Source organism: Mesoplodon mirus (genome assembly GCF_964341445.2).
Source record: "Mesoplodon mirus genome assembly, chromosome: 17".
Lineage (NCBI taxonomy): Eukaryota > Metazoa > Chordata > Mammalia > Artiodactyla > Ziphiidae > Mesoplodon > Mesoplodon mirus.
In genome coordinates this window covers 46841721-46859189 of record NC_138993.1, presented here as the reverse complement: position 1 = coordinate 46859189, position 17469 = coordinate 46841721, and the positions used below count along the sequence as shown (strand labels likewise).

At 41.1% G+C, this 17469-nt stretch overlaps 1 protein-coding gene across 2 annotated transcripts; it reads left to right on the top strand.

Annotated features, from left to right (window-relative positions):
- Positions 1–195: 195 nt before the first annotated feature.
- On the top strand, positions 196–16942 carry MZT1 (mitotic spindle organizing protein 1). 2 transcript variants are annotated; one of them, XM_082602115.1, is made up of 4 exons: positions 196–366; positions 9327–9472; positions 14070–14111; positions 16751–16942. In XM_082602115.1, exons 1-3 carry the CDS (start codon positions 303–305, stop codon positions 14091–14093), a joined length of 234 nt encoding a protein of 77 aa, XP_082458241.1. In that variant the 5' UTR covers positions 196–302; the 3' UTR covers positions 14094–14111; positions 16751–16942. The 2 variants fall into 2 exon arrangements, with proteins under 2 accessions (XP_082458241.1, XP_082458240.1); XM_082602114.1 differs by having other exon boundaries at positions 16746–16942.
- Positions 16943–17469: the final 527 nt, after the last annotated feature.

Below are 17469 nucleotides of genomic sequence, written 5' to 3'. Positions count from 1 at the left end.
CTTAAGCCAACCAGAGCACGGGCCTTGGGCGCGACTGGCCAATCGCGTCTCACCGCTGTCCGCGAACCAGCCAATCGCACCGAGGCCGCGTAGTAAATTCGAATGACAACTCCTCGCTTCGCATTCCTCCCGGAGTAACCAGGCTCCAAATTCAAATCAACGCAGCCTCACGCTGGCGAGGAGCGCCAGGGGCGGAGCCTGCCCGGCGTGAGCTGGGGACGCGCAGTGTGATTGCCCAGGAGAAAGGAAGGCGCTCGACTTCCGGGTCAGGCCCTTCGCTCGCCCCGCTCTCGGCCTCCGCCATGGCGAGTAGCGGCGGCGCCGGGGCGGCGGCGAATCTGAATGCGGTGAGGGAGACCATGGACGGTGAGTGCCCGTGTCGCCCCCTTTACCTTGCCTCGGTTCCCCAGAGCCCAGGCCCTCGGGCGGGGGTGGGCCCACAAGGACTTCTGATCCACCTCTTGCCTAGATCGGCATCTTTGGTAATCCTCCCAAGGGACCCGCCAGGGTCGCAGGGCTGATGGCCCCATCTTTGAGAGTCGTCTCTTCGCTCCTGAGTAGTTTGTCGCGAGTACGGCGTTGCGTACCCGCGTCAGCCCCGCGAGCGCTCCGTCCCTCCCGCGGCAAACCCCACGCGCCGCGCACATCCCGCGCCCTCTCCCCGCTGTACGCCCACCTCCCCGCGTCCTTCCTCCAGCGCGCTCATTCCACGCCCCCTTCTCGCGCAGGGTCCCCGCGTCCCTCCTTTGGTACCGGCCTCGCGCTCCCCGCCACCCCGCGCCGCAGCCAGTGCCCTGGGCGCCTCGAAAGCGCCCCAGACTGCAGGACCTTTGCGGACAGTGGCCTCGAGTGTTTGGTCACCGCCACGGCCTTTGTCTCTTGCACTTCAGCAGACGCGTTTTAAATACCCGGTGGAGGAGCAAGTTGTCCCTTCATCAAAATTGCCCCAGTTTCGTCTTGGAGCAGGTGATGCCGGTGTCCGGGGGGCTGTGGGCGTATTTATCCGTTTCGGAGCTTGGAGCACGCGGATAAAGCGTACCCGCAAGTAGTAGAGGAAAAAAAGCGTCTTGGAGTTATCCTCTCTCTTTCTCCTCTCTTATGCCGGCCCTGCCGCTTTATACGCCTGGTGGTGGGCTTGGACAAGCTACTTAAACGCCTTTGAGCCCGCTTCTTTTTATTCTGTAAAACACGTTTACTACCTCCCAGGGTTGTAAATATTTAAATAAGATAATCAGCTAAAAACATCTCGAAGGTGACCATTAAAAGATACTTCTTGTATTATTTTTGTGTATAAGACGTCATCCCACTTGCAGACGCTTTTGTTGTCCCCATTTTATTTGCATCCACCTGTATATGAGTGTTTGATAGATGGTAAACATTGGTGTTTGCACTTTCCAGGGGATACCCACATCGGCCTCTATCTCTGTCAAAACATGGAATTCTCACTAAGCAGTGTCAGCCTTCATGTCGTGTCTTTGTCTCCACCGTAGGCTCCACTTCCTTTTAGAGCCCCTCCTTATGGATTTTAATTAATTTATTTTTGGCTGTGTTCGGTCTTTCGTTGCAGCGCCCGGGCTTCTCTAGCTGTGGTTCACGGGCTCCAGAGCGCGCAGGTTCAGTAGTTGCCCTGCAGCATGTGGGATGTTAGTTCCCCAACCAGGGATCAAACCTGCGTTCCCTGCATTGCAAGACGGATCCTTAACCACTGGACCACCAGGGAAGTCCCCTTATGGGGACTTCTGATAAAGCTTCTGGCTTTTTCTGCCCTGGAAAAAAAGCCTTTTCAAAGAATTATTTATTATTATCTAATATTTTACTTACCAAGTATCTGCTTTGCCCTTTTTATGAAAAATAGAATTTTGTTAATACCATATTCAGCCTGTTTTCCCATCCTTCTAGATGTATCACAGCTTATTAGTTTTATTTTGTAAGTGGATATATGTACATAGAAACTATACGTGTACAACATTATTGTCTTTTATCGTGGCTTGGAAGCCAGTGTGGTTTCTGAACAGGAAGGAGCATGTATGGCCGGATTTCTAGTCAGTTTTCTTATGTTAGCTGTGCATAGGTTCCTTAATTATATGGCCACAGGATTCCATTTGAATAGAAAACTCTCATTTTCTCTCTGGTGGAACTCCTGTTACAGAAATGAGAACTGATCATTTGTATTGGTTACATCATCAAGATTTTCATTGAGAGAACTTTGTGTAAAATGAAGATTACAGAGAGTGTAAGAACGTGAAAAAGTGAAGAAAGACCAGGTTTTTTTTTTTTTTTTTAAACCAACATTGACGGAGAGAATGTGAATTAAAGAACACTGCTCCTCTACATGCACTTTGCCCACAAACCAGAAGGTAAAAAAGAAAGGCCCCAGGTTGGCAGTGGCTCTCATCTGTTAAATGTGGCAGTTAGATCCTGTCGTGTCCATTGGAACTCCAGACTTACAGAAAATCACTGTTATCATGCCATAATTGGGTCCAAAACAATCATTCACATAAAAATGTGAAGTTTAATTATTGCAAAGTTAATGAAAATATTTTCCATGCTGCCTGTAATGATTGAGGCACAGTGGGAAACATAGTGCACGTGCTATCAATAATTGACCATACACTGAACTGAAAAAGTCCTAAATGCAGTCATTTCATAAACCCACCTTCCTCCACGCTCGTTCTCAGAAATAGAGCTTTAAATTGCCCAATGGACTGGGCTGACCTACTCAAAAACCATTATTATTTGAAATTCTGTTAATGTGGGGTTTCCCTGTATTCAGATCTATCTGTGAGAGCCAGTCTGAAGTGTTCAAAACTTTTTGGGTCTGACTGCCCTCCTTCAAGATCTAGTATATTTCTCCTCATCCTCTTCTACCTGCTTCCCATCAGTATTAGAGTCAGCTAAGTGATTTAACATTTTAATTGATGTCAGATGATTTGCAGTGGTTGTAGAATTCCACTATGAATATTTGTAATTTTATTGTGAAATGAAAGGATTTTAATAAAGGTACTTTAGACAGGAAAGCGGTGGACTTTATTTATCTGCACAGATCACTCTGAAAGGAAACTGATTGATCCTGGCCCTGATTTAGTATAGGGTCTATTGCATAAGGGCCTCCACTCTCTCTTAGATCCTCAACATTCTCTTCCTGCATTTCCTTTTTAAAATATCAGCCTCTTTCAATTACCTTTCTCCCTCCTCCAATGTACTTAATTGCTCCTTTTGCTTTTCAACGTTTTGAAATTTTAGATACTCTTTGTTGATAGCTTCATACTTTAATTCTTATTTTCTTAAAGTTCTAGAGTTTTCCTTATGCCTCTAATTTTTTACTACTAGTAATTACGTTTTTTTGGCAACTGTGATTCAAATGTACCTCTTCCCTGCTAGAGGCTTCGATGTAATACAATTGTTCCTCAGTATTTGCAGGGGAATTTGTTCCAGGACCCCACCCACACACCTAATACCATAATCTGTGGATGCTCAAGTCCATCATATAAAATGGCAGAATATTTGCATATAACCTCTGTACATCCTCTTGTATACTTTAAATCCTCTCTCAGTTATTTATAATTCCTAATAAATGTGAATGCTATGAAAACAGTTGCCTGCACATTCATGGCAAATTCAGGGTTTGCTTTTGGGAACTTTCTGGAATATTTTTCCCCAAATATTTTCAATCCACAGTTGCTTGAATGCAGTGTGGAACCCATGGATACGGAAGGCCATCTGTTCTACTTTATGTATCAGATAGTAAACTAGCAAAAGGAGTGAAGAGAGTCCATGGTGTACAGGGCAGTGTCAGTGAAGCAAACGTATAGCTCATGCTTCCACCATCAATCCCGTTGCTCATGTGAGACCTCCCCTTCCTCCTCCTCCTCTTCACTAATCTTTCTCAATTCTTCACTCATCTTAGATTTGACCACTTGTCTTAAACTCTCCCGTCCCTGCCGCCCACCAGTCTTTTCTCCATAATTGCAATAACTTAGCTGGACTCACTCTCCACACGTGTTCTACCCCCTTCCAGGATCCATTCTATGTTTTGCAGCCAAAATCTTTAAAAAATGAAAATCTGACCTTGTCACACTCCTGTTTTATATCTTCTAATAGCCTCCCAAAGTTCTCAAATCTTTAATAGGGCCTTAGTGGATTTTCATGTCTGCCTCATCTCATATTTTACACGTATTCAGCCCCCTTAATTACACAGCCTTCACATGAGCCTTTCAATCTGTGAATTTACCAAAGTCTCCCCAGCGTAAGACCTCGTGCACAATCTGTTTTCTTGGCTCCCAGTCTTTGCCCTTCCTCCTGCCTCTGCATTAGTCAGGTTGATTTCTAGTCACCCTCGAAGTCTAAGCTTAATTGTCACTTCTTCAGACAAGTCTTTCCTAAGTTGTGTCCTTCACAGCTAAGTAAGATGCCTTGTAATTTGTTTTGGAAGTACGCTATCCTTTTCCGTCATTTTACTTATCATAACTGGAATCAGTGGTTGTTTTAACATATGTCTCTTTTAGACTGTACTGTCCATGAGGACTGGGACCATATCTGTCTTGTCCACAACTACATTTCCAGAAGTAGCATAGTAGGCACAAAATACATACAGGTGCCAGTTATACAGTAGACACTACAGAAATATTTATTGACTGATGGCAGACAGTATGTGAAGTCAGGACATAATGATCAAAGTGACTTTTAAAAGAAAACTTAACGGAAGAAATACTAGTACTGAGATGGCCCTGAAAGACAACGTGGAGTTGTATGCAGGGAAGAGAAAAGCATGAACAAAGGCATGAAGTCAGGAGTAATAAAAATATAAATAAAGTATAAAATATTTATAAAAACATAAATAAAACTATAGCATTTATAGATGAGGGTCTACCATGAGGAGAAAACTGGAGAGAGGGGAGAATTTGAGAGAGAACTGGAGAGATGACACAGTAGGAATAGGGTCAGAATGTGGGTTATAGTTGTCTGTTGCCCTGTAACAAACCACCCCAAACTTGGGGGCCTAAAACCACAACAGTTACTTTTCTCTCACAGTCCTGGGTGTTGCCCAAACTCATCTAGATCAGGGGTCCCCAACCCCCGGGCCGTGGACTGCTACCCGTCCGCGGCCTGTTAGGAACCGGGCCGCACAGCAGCAGGGGAGCGGCAGGCAAGCAAGTGAAGCTCCACCTGCCGCTCCCCATTGCTCGCTTTAACGCCTGACCATCCCGCCACCCCCCAGTGGAAAAATCGTCTTCCACAAAACCGGCCCCTGGTTCCAAAAAGGTTGGGGACCGCTGCTCTAGGTAGTTCTCCCCGAGAGTGTCGTGTACATTGCCATCAGACAGTGCTGAGTCTGGAGTCATCTCAGAGCTTACTCACATACCTGCTGGTTGATGCTCGTGTTAGCTGGGCCCTCAGCAGGGGTTGCTGCCTGGAACACGTGGGTTTCTTCACACTTGGAGGCTGGTTCCAAGGAGGAGCGTCTCAAGAGAGAGCCTGGAGACAGCTCTGTTGCCTTTTTAACCCAGCCTCCGAAGTCGTGCAGTGTCACTCTAGGGAATGCCGTCTTCCATGAGCCCTGAGCTCTGTTTGCCGAGAATGCAAGGCCCTGACTGCTCTTTCCTCCTGCTGTTTCTCCGGTTGTGGTGACAGTGAGTAGCCATGAGGGATGAAGTAACGTCTACCTCCAGATAAGAAGCAGACTTGCTGCGGGCTGATTGTAAAAGTTGGGATTCCCCAAGCTCAGTGTTCTTCAGCTGTGAATGTGGTCTGTCAATAATAATGTATTCCCTCACAAGGTCAGAGGAGAAAAGCTGCCTGGTCATTTCAGTGTTTGATGAAAAGTTATCAATAAGACTCAAATTTTTTTTTCTGATTTTAAAGTCTTAGCCAAAGAAAACTGTATATTTTTAACATGCTGAAGTATAGCTGCACGAAACCAGCACCATCCTTAACATTAATGTTACGTGCATTTTAAATAAAATTGAAAATACCTGCTTTCAGTACCTTTTTAAAATATTGATATGAAAGATTTGCAAATAGCACAGGATAGGGGAAAAAAGACTATCAAAAAGGACATGAGGGGCTTCCCTGGTGGCGCAGTGGTTGAGAGTCTGCCTGCTGATGCAGGGGACATGGGTTTGTGCCCCGGTCCGGGAGGATCCCACATGCCATGGAGCGGCTGGGCCCGTGAGCCATGGCCGCTGAGCCTGCACGTCCGGAGCCTGTGCTCCACAACGGGAGAGGCCACAACAGTGAGAGGCCCACGTACTGCAAAAAAAAAAGGACATGAAACTGTTATTTGTAGGTCAAATGATTATCTGAGTAGCAAACAAAAGAGAATCAACAGAAAAACTGTTAGAAGCTTCAGTAGATTTGTTAAGGTGGCTGGCTACAAAATAAAAATAAGTAATGTCCTAGAGTATTGGCACTAACCACTCAGAATATGCACGAGTGAGGTGGAAATCCATTTATGGAAACAATCCAAACAAAAAGTTAAAGAAATTGATCATTCACTATCAAAATCAATGATGATTGAGCACTTGCTGCAACTTCCTGCTCCAAGCGTATAAAAATGACAGGAAATAACATTGAAATACAATGGTCAGCGTAACCATGTTCAAAAACTAGAAAAGGAAGTCTCCACTGATTAGAAAGAGAGAGGTTGCCCCCAAAGAACGGCGCAGATGGGAACCATAGCAGGGGGTTGGAAATGAAACCTGGGGAAGGATGCCGCCCTGCCTGAGTGAAGCCGGGGGCCCAAATTGTGCCATCTGCCAGGCCAGGGATTGAGAAGCATCATCCATGTATCTTATGGGTCTGGAGTCAGGATGCTTCCAGAGGGCTGAAGCCAGTGTGAGACCACCCATCCAAGAACATCCAAGGATGTCCAAGAAAAACCTCCTGTGGAAGATGAGCTTTCCGCCAAAAGTCACAGAGCACCTAAGGTAGATGAAAAACATAAATAAATAACTAACATGAAAGTGAAAAAAAAGGGAGAGAGAAAGTAACAGCTGACCCTTTTATTGAGCACTGTCATATGCCAAACACCATTCTAAGTGCGTCCTTCAATCCTCACCACCATCCTATAAGTAAGTACTATTGTTATCCCCATTTTGTAGAATAATGAAAGAAAGGCACAGAGCAGTTACCTTGCCTAGTAAGTAATGAAAGTGGAAAATGAACCCAGGTCGTCTGCCTCTGGAGAGCACACTCTTAACCACTCTCTTTTGCTGCTTGTTTATATGTGAAGCAGAAAACAGAAATCTTAAAAATGGCTAAAGATAAGAACATATAGCCTCCAGTAGGTAAAGGCAGAAACAACAGCCACAAAATAGGGAGTGGTTATAAATAAGCGTTTAGCTGTGAAACCAGAACGTGATTATGGGGGGAAATTAGAAATCTTAAAATAGATTTATTGAAATAAATTCAGCAGATAACATGAATACAACTGAAAAGCAAAGTATGTTGGAATATCAAAACTGAAGAAATGGGCTTCCCTGGTGGCTCAGTGGTTGAGAGTCCGCCTGCCGATGCAGGGGACACGGGTTCGTGCCCTGGTCCGGGGGGATCCCACATGCCGTGGAGCCCTGGGCCTGTGAGCCATGGCCGCTGAGTCTGTGCGTCCGGAGCCTGTGCTCCGCAACGGGGGAGGTCACAGCGGTGAGAGGCCCGTGTACCGCAAAAAAAAATAAATAAAAACTGAAGAAATGAAAACAGCACTGTCAGCTTCCAGCCAAGATAGAGTAACAGGGACTGGATTTACCTTCCTACCTGAAACAACCAACAGAATCCAGGCAAAACATGCAGAACAATGGTTTTCAAGACATTGGACATCAGGCAAGGAAGGACCGTGATTCCTGAGAGGCAGAAAACAAACGAAGTGAGCCAGATAGCTGCCCCAGCTTCCTACCTTCAGAGTTTCCAGGCCACACTGCAGTGGGGGGGAGGGGAGTAACTCAGGCAGAACCCAGGGGGTACCCTGAGTTGAGCAGCAGCTTAGGGTCCAGGGAGACCAAGGCAGGTAGAGTTTTCAGGACAGAGTACCTGAGAGGAAAGAGCCTGCGCCCAGAGAGAATTCTGGAGATCCGCAGAGGGGTCTCCCTCAAGTGTTCAGCATAGCATTGATCGCATGTGCAAGGAAAGTACCCAGAAAGCTGGGGAAAGAGCCATTTGAAAGGATTAAAGGGAACAGTACATTATGCTCACACAGAACTGGCAATAGAGCCTGTGTCTGCCAGCCAGAGTGGAAAACTTCATAATTCACGAGACATTGTGTGGTATTAATTAGCCCTATGCTAAATGGGACTCTGGTCCTGACTAATGAATCTTAGAAGATCCCAAAGGATCAAACTGTTTATAACCGTATCTCATTACAAAGCTTGAGAATATGTATAGAAATACAGAAATATCCAGCACCCAACAAGGTAAAATTCACAATGTCCGGCATCCAATCAAAAATTATTAGGTGTGCAAAACAGAAGAATATGACCCATGATGAGGAGGAAATTTTAATCTGTTGAAACAGACCCACAGTTGACACTGATGTTAGGATTGGCAGATGAAGACATTAGAACGGTACTCCATGTGTTCAAAAAGTTAAGTAGAAGAATGGAAGATAAAGGCTTTTTAAAAGACTCAAATTGAACTAGAGATGAAAATGAATGTAAGGTATGAAAAAGTGGGAAATGGCCCGTATCATGAACATCATGAATATTGTAAAAGTTTTCAGAAGGACTTAGACTTAAGTTAATGGATGGCTTAATATTGTTAACTTGTTCATTCATCCCCAAATAATGTGGTGTTTTCATACAATTCAAATCAGAATCCAAATGGTATGTTACTGACTGAGCAGTTCCACTTCTAGGAATTTATTCTGATAAAATGAAGTTACTATGTGCAGATACTTATTACAATATTATTTTAATGGGGGAAACATGAGACCCATCTAACAAAATAGCAGAGTGGTTAAGTAATGTATAATGTTTCCATAAAGTGGAATGTAACATGACTAATTAAATTACATTGTAAAAGAATACTAAAAAGTGAACAAATGTTCAAAATAGTCTTGATTATGATATATGAATTTTAGATAGATATTAAATGAGTGGTAGAATGTAAACCAAGATGTAGAAAGCAGTTGTGTGGAGGGAGGATGTAAATTTATTTTTAAGTTTCTAGAGCTATAGGTAAGGGGAAGACAGTATTACATGCCAGTTTCCAAATCTAGGGATGCTATGCTAGTTCTCTTGTATTATGCAGTATTACATGAATTAAAAACAAGTATTAATGTGCATGTTTTAAAATGTTATAAGATTTTGTTTTTAAAAGTTTCTGTCTTTTTACAGTTCTGCTTGAGATTTCAAGAATTTTGAATACTGGATTAGATATGGAAACTCTGTCTATATGTGTACGGCTCTGTGAACAAGGAATTAACCCAGAAGCTTTATCATCAGTTATTAAGGAACTTCGCAAGGCCGCTGAAGCATTAAAGGTAGAAATTTGTATATTAACTCTCTAAGTAAAGATGCTTTTGTTTAGAAAATGATTGATGATGAAGTTATGTGAAAGGTTCTAAACATGATTCAGCTAGCATCTATCATCATCAGGAGAAATTCTGATGGCCAGGGGCTTTGTAGCATATGTTCAGATCACAAAATTTGCTGCTATCTGGACCATGTTGCATTTTCTTAGAAGTTTCCAGTTGTGTTTAGAATTCTCCTTGTATTGTGGGTAATAGTGTGTCTGCCCCCCAAAAGATATGCTTAAGTCCACCACCTGTGACTATGACCTTATTTGGAAACAGTGTATCTGTAGCTATAATCAGATTGAGATGAGATCGTAATGGATTAAAGACCAGTGTTCTTATAAAGACAAGGGAAATTTGGACACATATATACAAAGTGCACACCATGTGAAGACACAGACACAGGGGAGAATGCCAGGTGATAACAGAGGCAGAGATTGGAGTGATGGCGTCTACAAGCCAAAGGAGGCCAAGGATTGTTGGCAGCCACCTGAAGCTTAGAGGCAAGGAAGGGTGCTCTGCTAGAGCCTTCAGAGAGAGAATGGCTGTGCTGACACCTTGATTTTGGACTTCTGCCTCCAGAACTATGAGAGAATACTTTTCTGTTGTTTTAAGCCACCCAGTTGGTGGTACTTTGTTACGGCAGCCCTAAAAATCTAATACAGATTCACTACTGGGGAGTGGGGTGCTGCTGTAAGAAACAGCTAAAAATGTGGAAGTGGCTTTGGAATTGGGTAATGGATAGAGATTGGCAAGTTTTAAGATGCATGATAGAAAAAGCCTAGATTGCCTTGAAGACCCTGTTGTAGGTGACTGTAGGTGTTATAGGTGGTTCTGGTGAGAGCTCAGAAAGCAGAGAGAAGAACTTCAGTCATTCAGAGAATACATACATCACTATGAACAGAATCTTGCTAGAATATGAACATGAAAGGTGCTTCTGGTGAGGTCTCAGATGGAAATGAGGAACATTAGTTATTGGACACTGGAGGGGAAGGCCATCCTCGGTATAAAGAGCACTTGGCTGAATTATATTCTGCTGTTGAAAGGAAAACAAAACTTGTAAGCAATGACTTGGATGTTTGCTGAGGAAATTTCCAAAGTGTGGAAAGTGCAGCCTTATTTCTCCTTGCTGCTTACAGTAAAATGTAGGATAAATGAGAAATTGAGGAAGGAACTGATAAGCAAAAAGGAACCAGCACTTGCTTTGGGAAGTTCTCAGCTTACCCAGGTAGCGTGCTCTGGACAGAAGGCCGAGAGCATGGCTGGACAACCTTTTGGTGAAGAGGTTAGGTTGTGTGACTCAGATGTCCACCATCCACCATCTCAGCACGAGATGTCCATTCAGTCCACCATCTCAGCACAAAACCATGCCAGCTTGGACTGAAAGGAGCCAGTACAGGATGAAATGAAGGAAAGCTGCCAGACTTCTGGGATTGCACAGGCAGGAAACTGGCTTCTGGAGCTACCTGGCTGTGAATGTATGCTCATCCTTCAAGAAGAGGGGAGAGTGGCTCAGAGGCCAGGAACTGCTGAGGCCTGTGGGCTGGACTGCCAACATGGACCCAGAGGACCACTGTTTTTCAAATTCACATTCACCACCTTTTTTTACTTTTTTTTTTTTTTTGCAGTACGCGGGCCTCTCACTGTTGTGGCCTCTCCCATTGCGGAGCACAGGCTCCGGACACTCAGGCTCAGCGGCCATGGCTCACGGGCCCAGCCGCTCTGCAGCATGTGGGCTCTTCCCAGACCGGGGCATGAACCCATGTCCCCTGCATCGGCAGGCAGACTCTCTCAACCACTGCGCCACCAGGAAAGCCCCACATTCCCCACCTTTTAATTGCTGAGACTGGAAACAGGAAAAGCATTGTGTTCCCTCTCTTGCTTGCACACACTCTGATTTTAAAATCTCACGATTTTTATTTCCGTGTTTATGTAGCACTCACTAACCACGAATACTGAAACTTCAAGTCAGTCCCTCTTAAACCTTGTCCAAGGACAAAATGGCTTCTCTCTACCCTTCCTTCTTTCCTTTGAGGATGTAGGCGCGTATAAAACCTGTAGCTTACCCATCTTAGATTAAGTTACTCTCCAATAAGTTCCAATAATTTGGGTCATTGGTTTTGTGCTTTTAAAAACTTTTTCAGTATTAAATCTGGCACAAAAAGGTAAACAAGACACATTTACAGAGCAAAAATTTATCATAAAGAGAATACTTATGCAATTCTCATTGCCAGCACCCTAGAAGTTCCCTTATGCTCCCCCATCACTAACCTCTCTTTCCCACTACCCACTCCAGTAACTACTGTCCTGATTTTTATGGCAGATACTTCCTTTTAACAACTTTACTGACTAAGCATGGATCTCTAAACACCAGTTTCATTTTGTAAAATTTTTGAACTTGATATAAATGGAATCTTGCAGCACAGTTTTTTTTAAAGTGTAAAATTTATATAGATTTTAGTGTATTCACAAAGTTGTACAGCCATCACAATTAACTGTAGAACATTTTAATCACCCCCAAAAGAAACCTTACACCCATTAGCAGTCATCTCCATTCTCCCTTTCTCTCAGCCCCTAGGAAGCATTAATCCACTTTGTCTCTATGGTTTTGTTCCACACATTTCATATAACTTGTGACCTTTTGTCTCTGGCTTCTCTCACTTAGCATAATGTTTTCAAGATCCCTCCATGTCATAGCATGTATCAGTACTTTATTTCTTTTTATTGTCAAATAATATTCCATTGTATGGATATACCACATTTTATCCATTCATCAGTTGATTGGCATTTGGGTTGTTCCCACTTTTTGGCTATTATGAACAACGCCAGCACAGTTTTTTTACTGGGTTATTTCATTTGACATTATGTTTATGAGGTTCATTTCTGTTGAGTATAGCTGGAGTGCATTCCTTTTCACTGTAAGAACCATGTTTCATTGTACAAATATACTATAACTTATTTATCCTTCCTACTATGAATGGATATTAGGTTGCTTCCAGTCGGGAACCATTACAAATGTGCTGCTGTTAGCTTAGTTCTCCATGTCTCCTGATGCATGTATGTGAGCATTTCTGTTGGGTAGGTATCTAGAAGTACAATTGCTGGATCATAGCTTATGTGTATCTTCCACTTGAAGAGGTAATGTCAGACTTTACTAAAGTAGTTGTATGAATTTATATCCCCACCAGCAGCATATGAATTTCCCTTGCTTCACTTTGCCAACACTTATTATTGTGAGTCTTTTTAATTTTAGTTGTTCTGGTAGGTGTTTATGAATTTGTCATTTTATTGGCATTTCTCTGAGTACCAGTGAGATTGAATGCGTTTTCACATGTTTTTTGGCCATTTTCTTTTGTGAGATATCTTTTTGTGTAGCTTGCCCATTTTTCTGGGTTGTCTGTCCTTTTCTTTGTGGATAGTCTTTCTTTAAATATTTTGGAAATATACCTTTTGTCAGATATACATGTCAGGTTTCTGATTTTTTTAATCGAAAATTTTAAATAATTATAAAAGCTATTCAGATTTTCTGTTTTTTAATTCACAACTGTTGCTTTCATATGACAAAAGAATAACTGAATAATACAATAAGAATAGCTAATATTTATGAGTACTTTTTCTTTTGCTAAACTCAGTGCACTAAAGGCTTTCCTTGCATTGTTTCCTCTATAATGACAACAGGGATGTGTATTACAGCTAGTAGTAGTTTACTGCTAAGGAACCTGAAGCTATGGTGACTAACTTACTTCTCTCAGGACTTACAAGTGGTTGAGTTGGGAGTTGAACTCAGACACTCTGACATGAGAGTTGTTACCTGTTAAGTTTCTCCCTACAGTAAGTTCTAAAAAATATCTGAGCCTGCTATTTAAGAAAGGATGAAAATGGTGATTAGAACTGGGTCAGTGGACTATAGCCTGGGAACATTCCCTGGCTTAGTGTTGTCTCATAAGCCAGTTGATAAAAATAAAAGGTATCATACCCTTTCATCAGTACATTTCTGAAATTCCAGTGGAAGAGGATTTATTTAATATACATCTTCCACAACTATAAGAATTTTTGTTCACCTATGCTGGAGTTTGAAAGAGAATAAGGAGGCAGCATAGGAAGAGGTTTTTTGTTTTTTTTTTTTTTTTGCGGTACGCGGGCCTCTCACTGTTGTGGCCTCTCCTGCTGTGGAGCACAGGCTCCAGATGCGCAGGCTCAGCGGCCATGGCTCACGGGCCCAGCCGCTCCGCGGCATGTGGGATCCTCCCGGGCCAGGGCACGAACCCGCGTCCCCTGCATAGGCAGGTGGACTCTCAACCACTGCGCCACCAGGGAAGCCCAGGAAGAGATTTTTGTATGTAATGCAATTTGAATGCTACTGTTAGCCTAGCAATCAGTTCAAAAGGTAGTTCTAACAATGTACTGCAAAAAGTGAAAACCAATGCATTATCCTGATAAAAGTTCTTTGGTATATGTGGGGGAGGAGTTGTTTGTTAATAACAGTGCAGTATTGACAGATTTATTTCCATGGTGTCTCTTTTTCCATGGTTTTATTATAATGAATCATACTTTGTTGTTCTAGGCTGCTGAAAATATGACAAGCTGACTTTCTGAAGAAATCCTGGTGAGATAAGTCAAGCTCTGCAAGAGGATTGAAGATTGCATTGTAGTTAAGAATGCAGAATGAAATCACTGCATGTAGCAATGTGGAAACATTGTCCTTTTTAAAAGAATTATAAAACCATAGCTTTATAAATCAGTGGAAAGTGGCTTACGGAGAAAACTATCAGTTGTGTTTACACCACATCTTTTTTTTTTTTAACAGTTCTAATGCTTTGGCACCACTGTGTTCATATTTATGTATTCCTTATTTATAGCTCTGATAGCTTTAATTTTCTAAGCAGTCTGTCTATCAGGTGTGCACATCTGCTGTGCCTGGTTGAAGTACAGTGGAACCCTTCAGTAGTAATGTTGTAGTTACGACTTGTTGACATTTCCATTATAAACTTTAATTTTGAATTGTTTATGCAAAATAACTGGATTTATGTTGTATTAGGCTGGAAGTTGACAATTTCGGCTACCAGTTGTGGATTTTGACTTAGATTCATTATGCATATCAGAATCTTGTTTTTTATAAGAGCGTGGAAAAACATTTGTTGTAAACTGCTCTTTAACAAAGAATATTTAGTTTTTTAAAGCATAAAGTTTGACTGGCAGTTAATATTGTGAAGCAGATCATATTTGTATTGATTGAAAAATGAAACTTAGAAACTTAGATTTTAAAAGTACTGACAGTGCTTAGCTTACTATTATCATTTGAATCAATTAAATTTAGTGAGAATATTAATAGAGAATGTTTTTCTTTCTAATTTTTATACTCTGTAAATCACAGCCTTAAAAATAATAATGCATAATGAAACAATTCCGACATGAAAAGTCTTTTTTACTTTCGTTACATAAAAATAATTTGAGTGCTTACTTAATATACCTTGAGTGGTTATCTAGTTAATCACTAAATAGATGGTGTCACTCAACAAATAGTGTTAATTATTTTCTGAAGGAATAAAGGTTTCTAGTCATTAAACAAAAACTAAATAATCAAGTGTTCTGTATCAGGAATTCTAAATATGCCTTTCTAAGATCATTTTTATGTGTCATTATTTTTACCCTGAAAGTTTTAACTAATTGAAGTGATGGTTCAAAATAAATTTTAGAAAACTTAGGATAGCATGGATTCTGTTCCTATAACAGAATCTCAGTGGAATGTTTTTCCCAAGACTAATACAGATTTAATCTGATTTTTTAAGACTTTGTTAGCTTCCATTTAAATGATAGTATAGGGTCTTCCCTGGAAATCCAGTCCAGTGGTTAAGACTCCACCTTCCAATGTAGGGGGTGCGAGTTTGATCTCTGGTCAGGGAACTAAGATCCCGATACATGCTGTGGGGTGCAGCCAAAATTTTTTTTTAAAAATAATAGTACAAGCATATACTCTTTGGTAGCATTTTTTTGTTCTTCAGGCAAACCAAAGTGATTTTAATAAGGCTTAATAATATTTAATGGCAACCTTCTGTTCTATTTTAAAAATCTAGTCTTTTGACCACTTTGACTTTTTAAATACATGACATCTTTACCAAGTGCACTGAAGGTCTATTATAGGGAGAACTGGTTGGGAGACAATAAAAGTTTTGATTGTAAGTCATTCATTTAATTAAAAAGCATTGCCAATACTGCATGTTGTTATTTATATGCAATCAGGAAAGGGACATTCTTGTCAAGTTCCAAAATTTGTATATACTTTTAGGTCATAAGAGTTAATAGTTTTATTTATGACTTTGTAGATTATGTTATTTATGTGTGAAACAAAGCAGGAAAATATATTGAGAAGGAGTTATGTTTCTAGAGGACTTTCTTAATGTGTTACATTTCTTAAATGTAAACATATATTTCTAATGCGTACTTAAGTAATGTTTAAGGAAACCAAAGTAATGCATTGTTGTCCATGTTGGCAGTGTCAGAAATAAAACCATTTTGGTGGTATCGGCATGTACTTCTGATTTAAAATACGCTTCTATGAATTCAACTTGTGTTTCTATAGGTATTTGGTAAATATTTAGATGCTTATTTGTTATGTGTGATTGAAGACTGTTTAAAGGTAGGCTTTATAATTTATAATTTAAAATTAGACTTGAGGTGGTAAAATGGAGTACTTTTCCCCTGGTAATGAAAGCATATAGCTATAACATTTCCCCAGACTGAAAACAAAGTTGGCATTTCAAATATGTGAGATTATATTTTTCTATATTTCAAATAAGAACTTTACATAGTGGACATTATGAAATTTACATACATGTTTCAAACATGCTATATATTTTTAAACTTCTATTTAAATTAATTAAAATTAAAAGTTTAGTTTCTCACACTAACCACTTTTTTATTGTAGTACAATACACACAACATAAATTTTTCCATTTTGACCATTTTCAATTGTACAGTTCAGTGACATTAAGAACATTCACTTTAACACCTTCCTCAACAATAGAGCCAAAATCTTTTTAGACGTGGTTTAAGTGACAGTTGGGATCTCTGTTAGGAAACTTTGGGCTGAATTGTGTTTCCCCAAATCTGTACGTTGAAACCCTAACCTCCATACTTCAGAGTTTGACGTATTTGGAGGTAGGGCCTTTAAAGAGGTGATTAGGTTAAAAATAGGTCTTTAGGGTGAGAACTAATCCAAGCTGACTACAACCCTTACAAGAACAGGAAATTGGACACACAGAGAGACACAAGGGGGGAGTGCATGCACCCAGAAGAAACCATGTGAGGACACATCAAGAAGACGGCCATCTACAACCTGAGGAGAGGGGCTTCAGAAGAAAACAAGCTGCCCAGGAACCTGATCTGGGACTTCAGCCTCCAGAACTGTGAGAAAATAAATGTCTGTTGTTTAAGCCACCCAGTCTGTAGTTTGTGATGGCAACTGTAACAAACTAATAAAGGAACAAATATTTATAAAGTGCCTATTATCAGCAAACCATTGTAGTCGGTCTACTCGGGATAGTAAGCAAAAGCTAATAAACAAATTGGGAAGATGAAATAGGCTTTTTTTGTAACACAGCCTTGATGGCTGCCTTACCCCATGTTGGTGAAGAGGCACCCTGTGTTTAGTCCTACTTAAGAACTCAGCTGAAAATAGCCCAGAGACCAGCCAGCCACTTGGGAAACCTGAATATGAAATAAGAATAATTTTGGCTGGTGATAGTTCTGAAATAATAGATTTCTTATTTTCGAGGTACAAGATCCCTGTAGTTTTGAAGACTGGCACAATTGAAGGTTACCATTTAAATTAAAAAGAATCTTTGGGAAAATCTGCATTTTATGTGGCAGAAATGTGTATTTCACTAGTATTGAAACCTATATAAAGTAATAGAAATCGGTTGAATCACTCACATTCAAGCAGCCTGAAGAGTCTCAAGTGGATG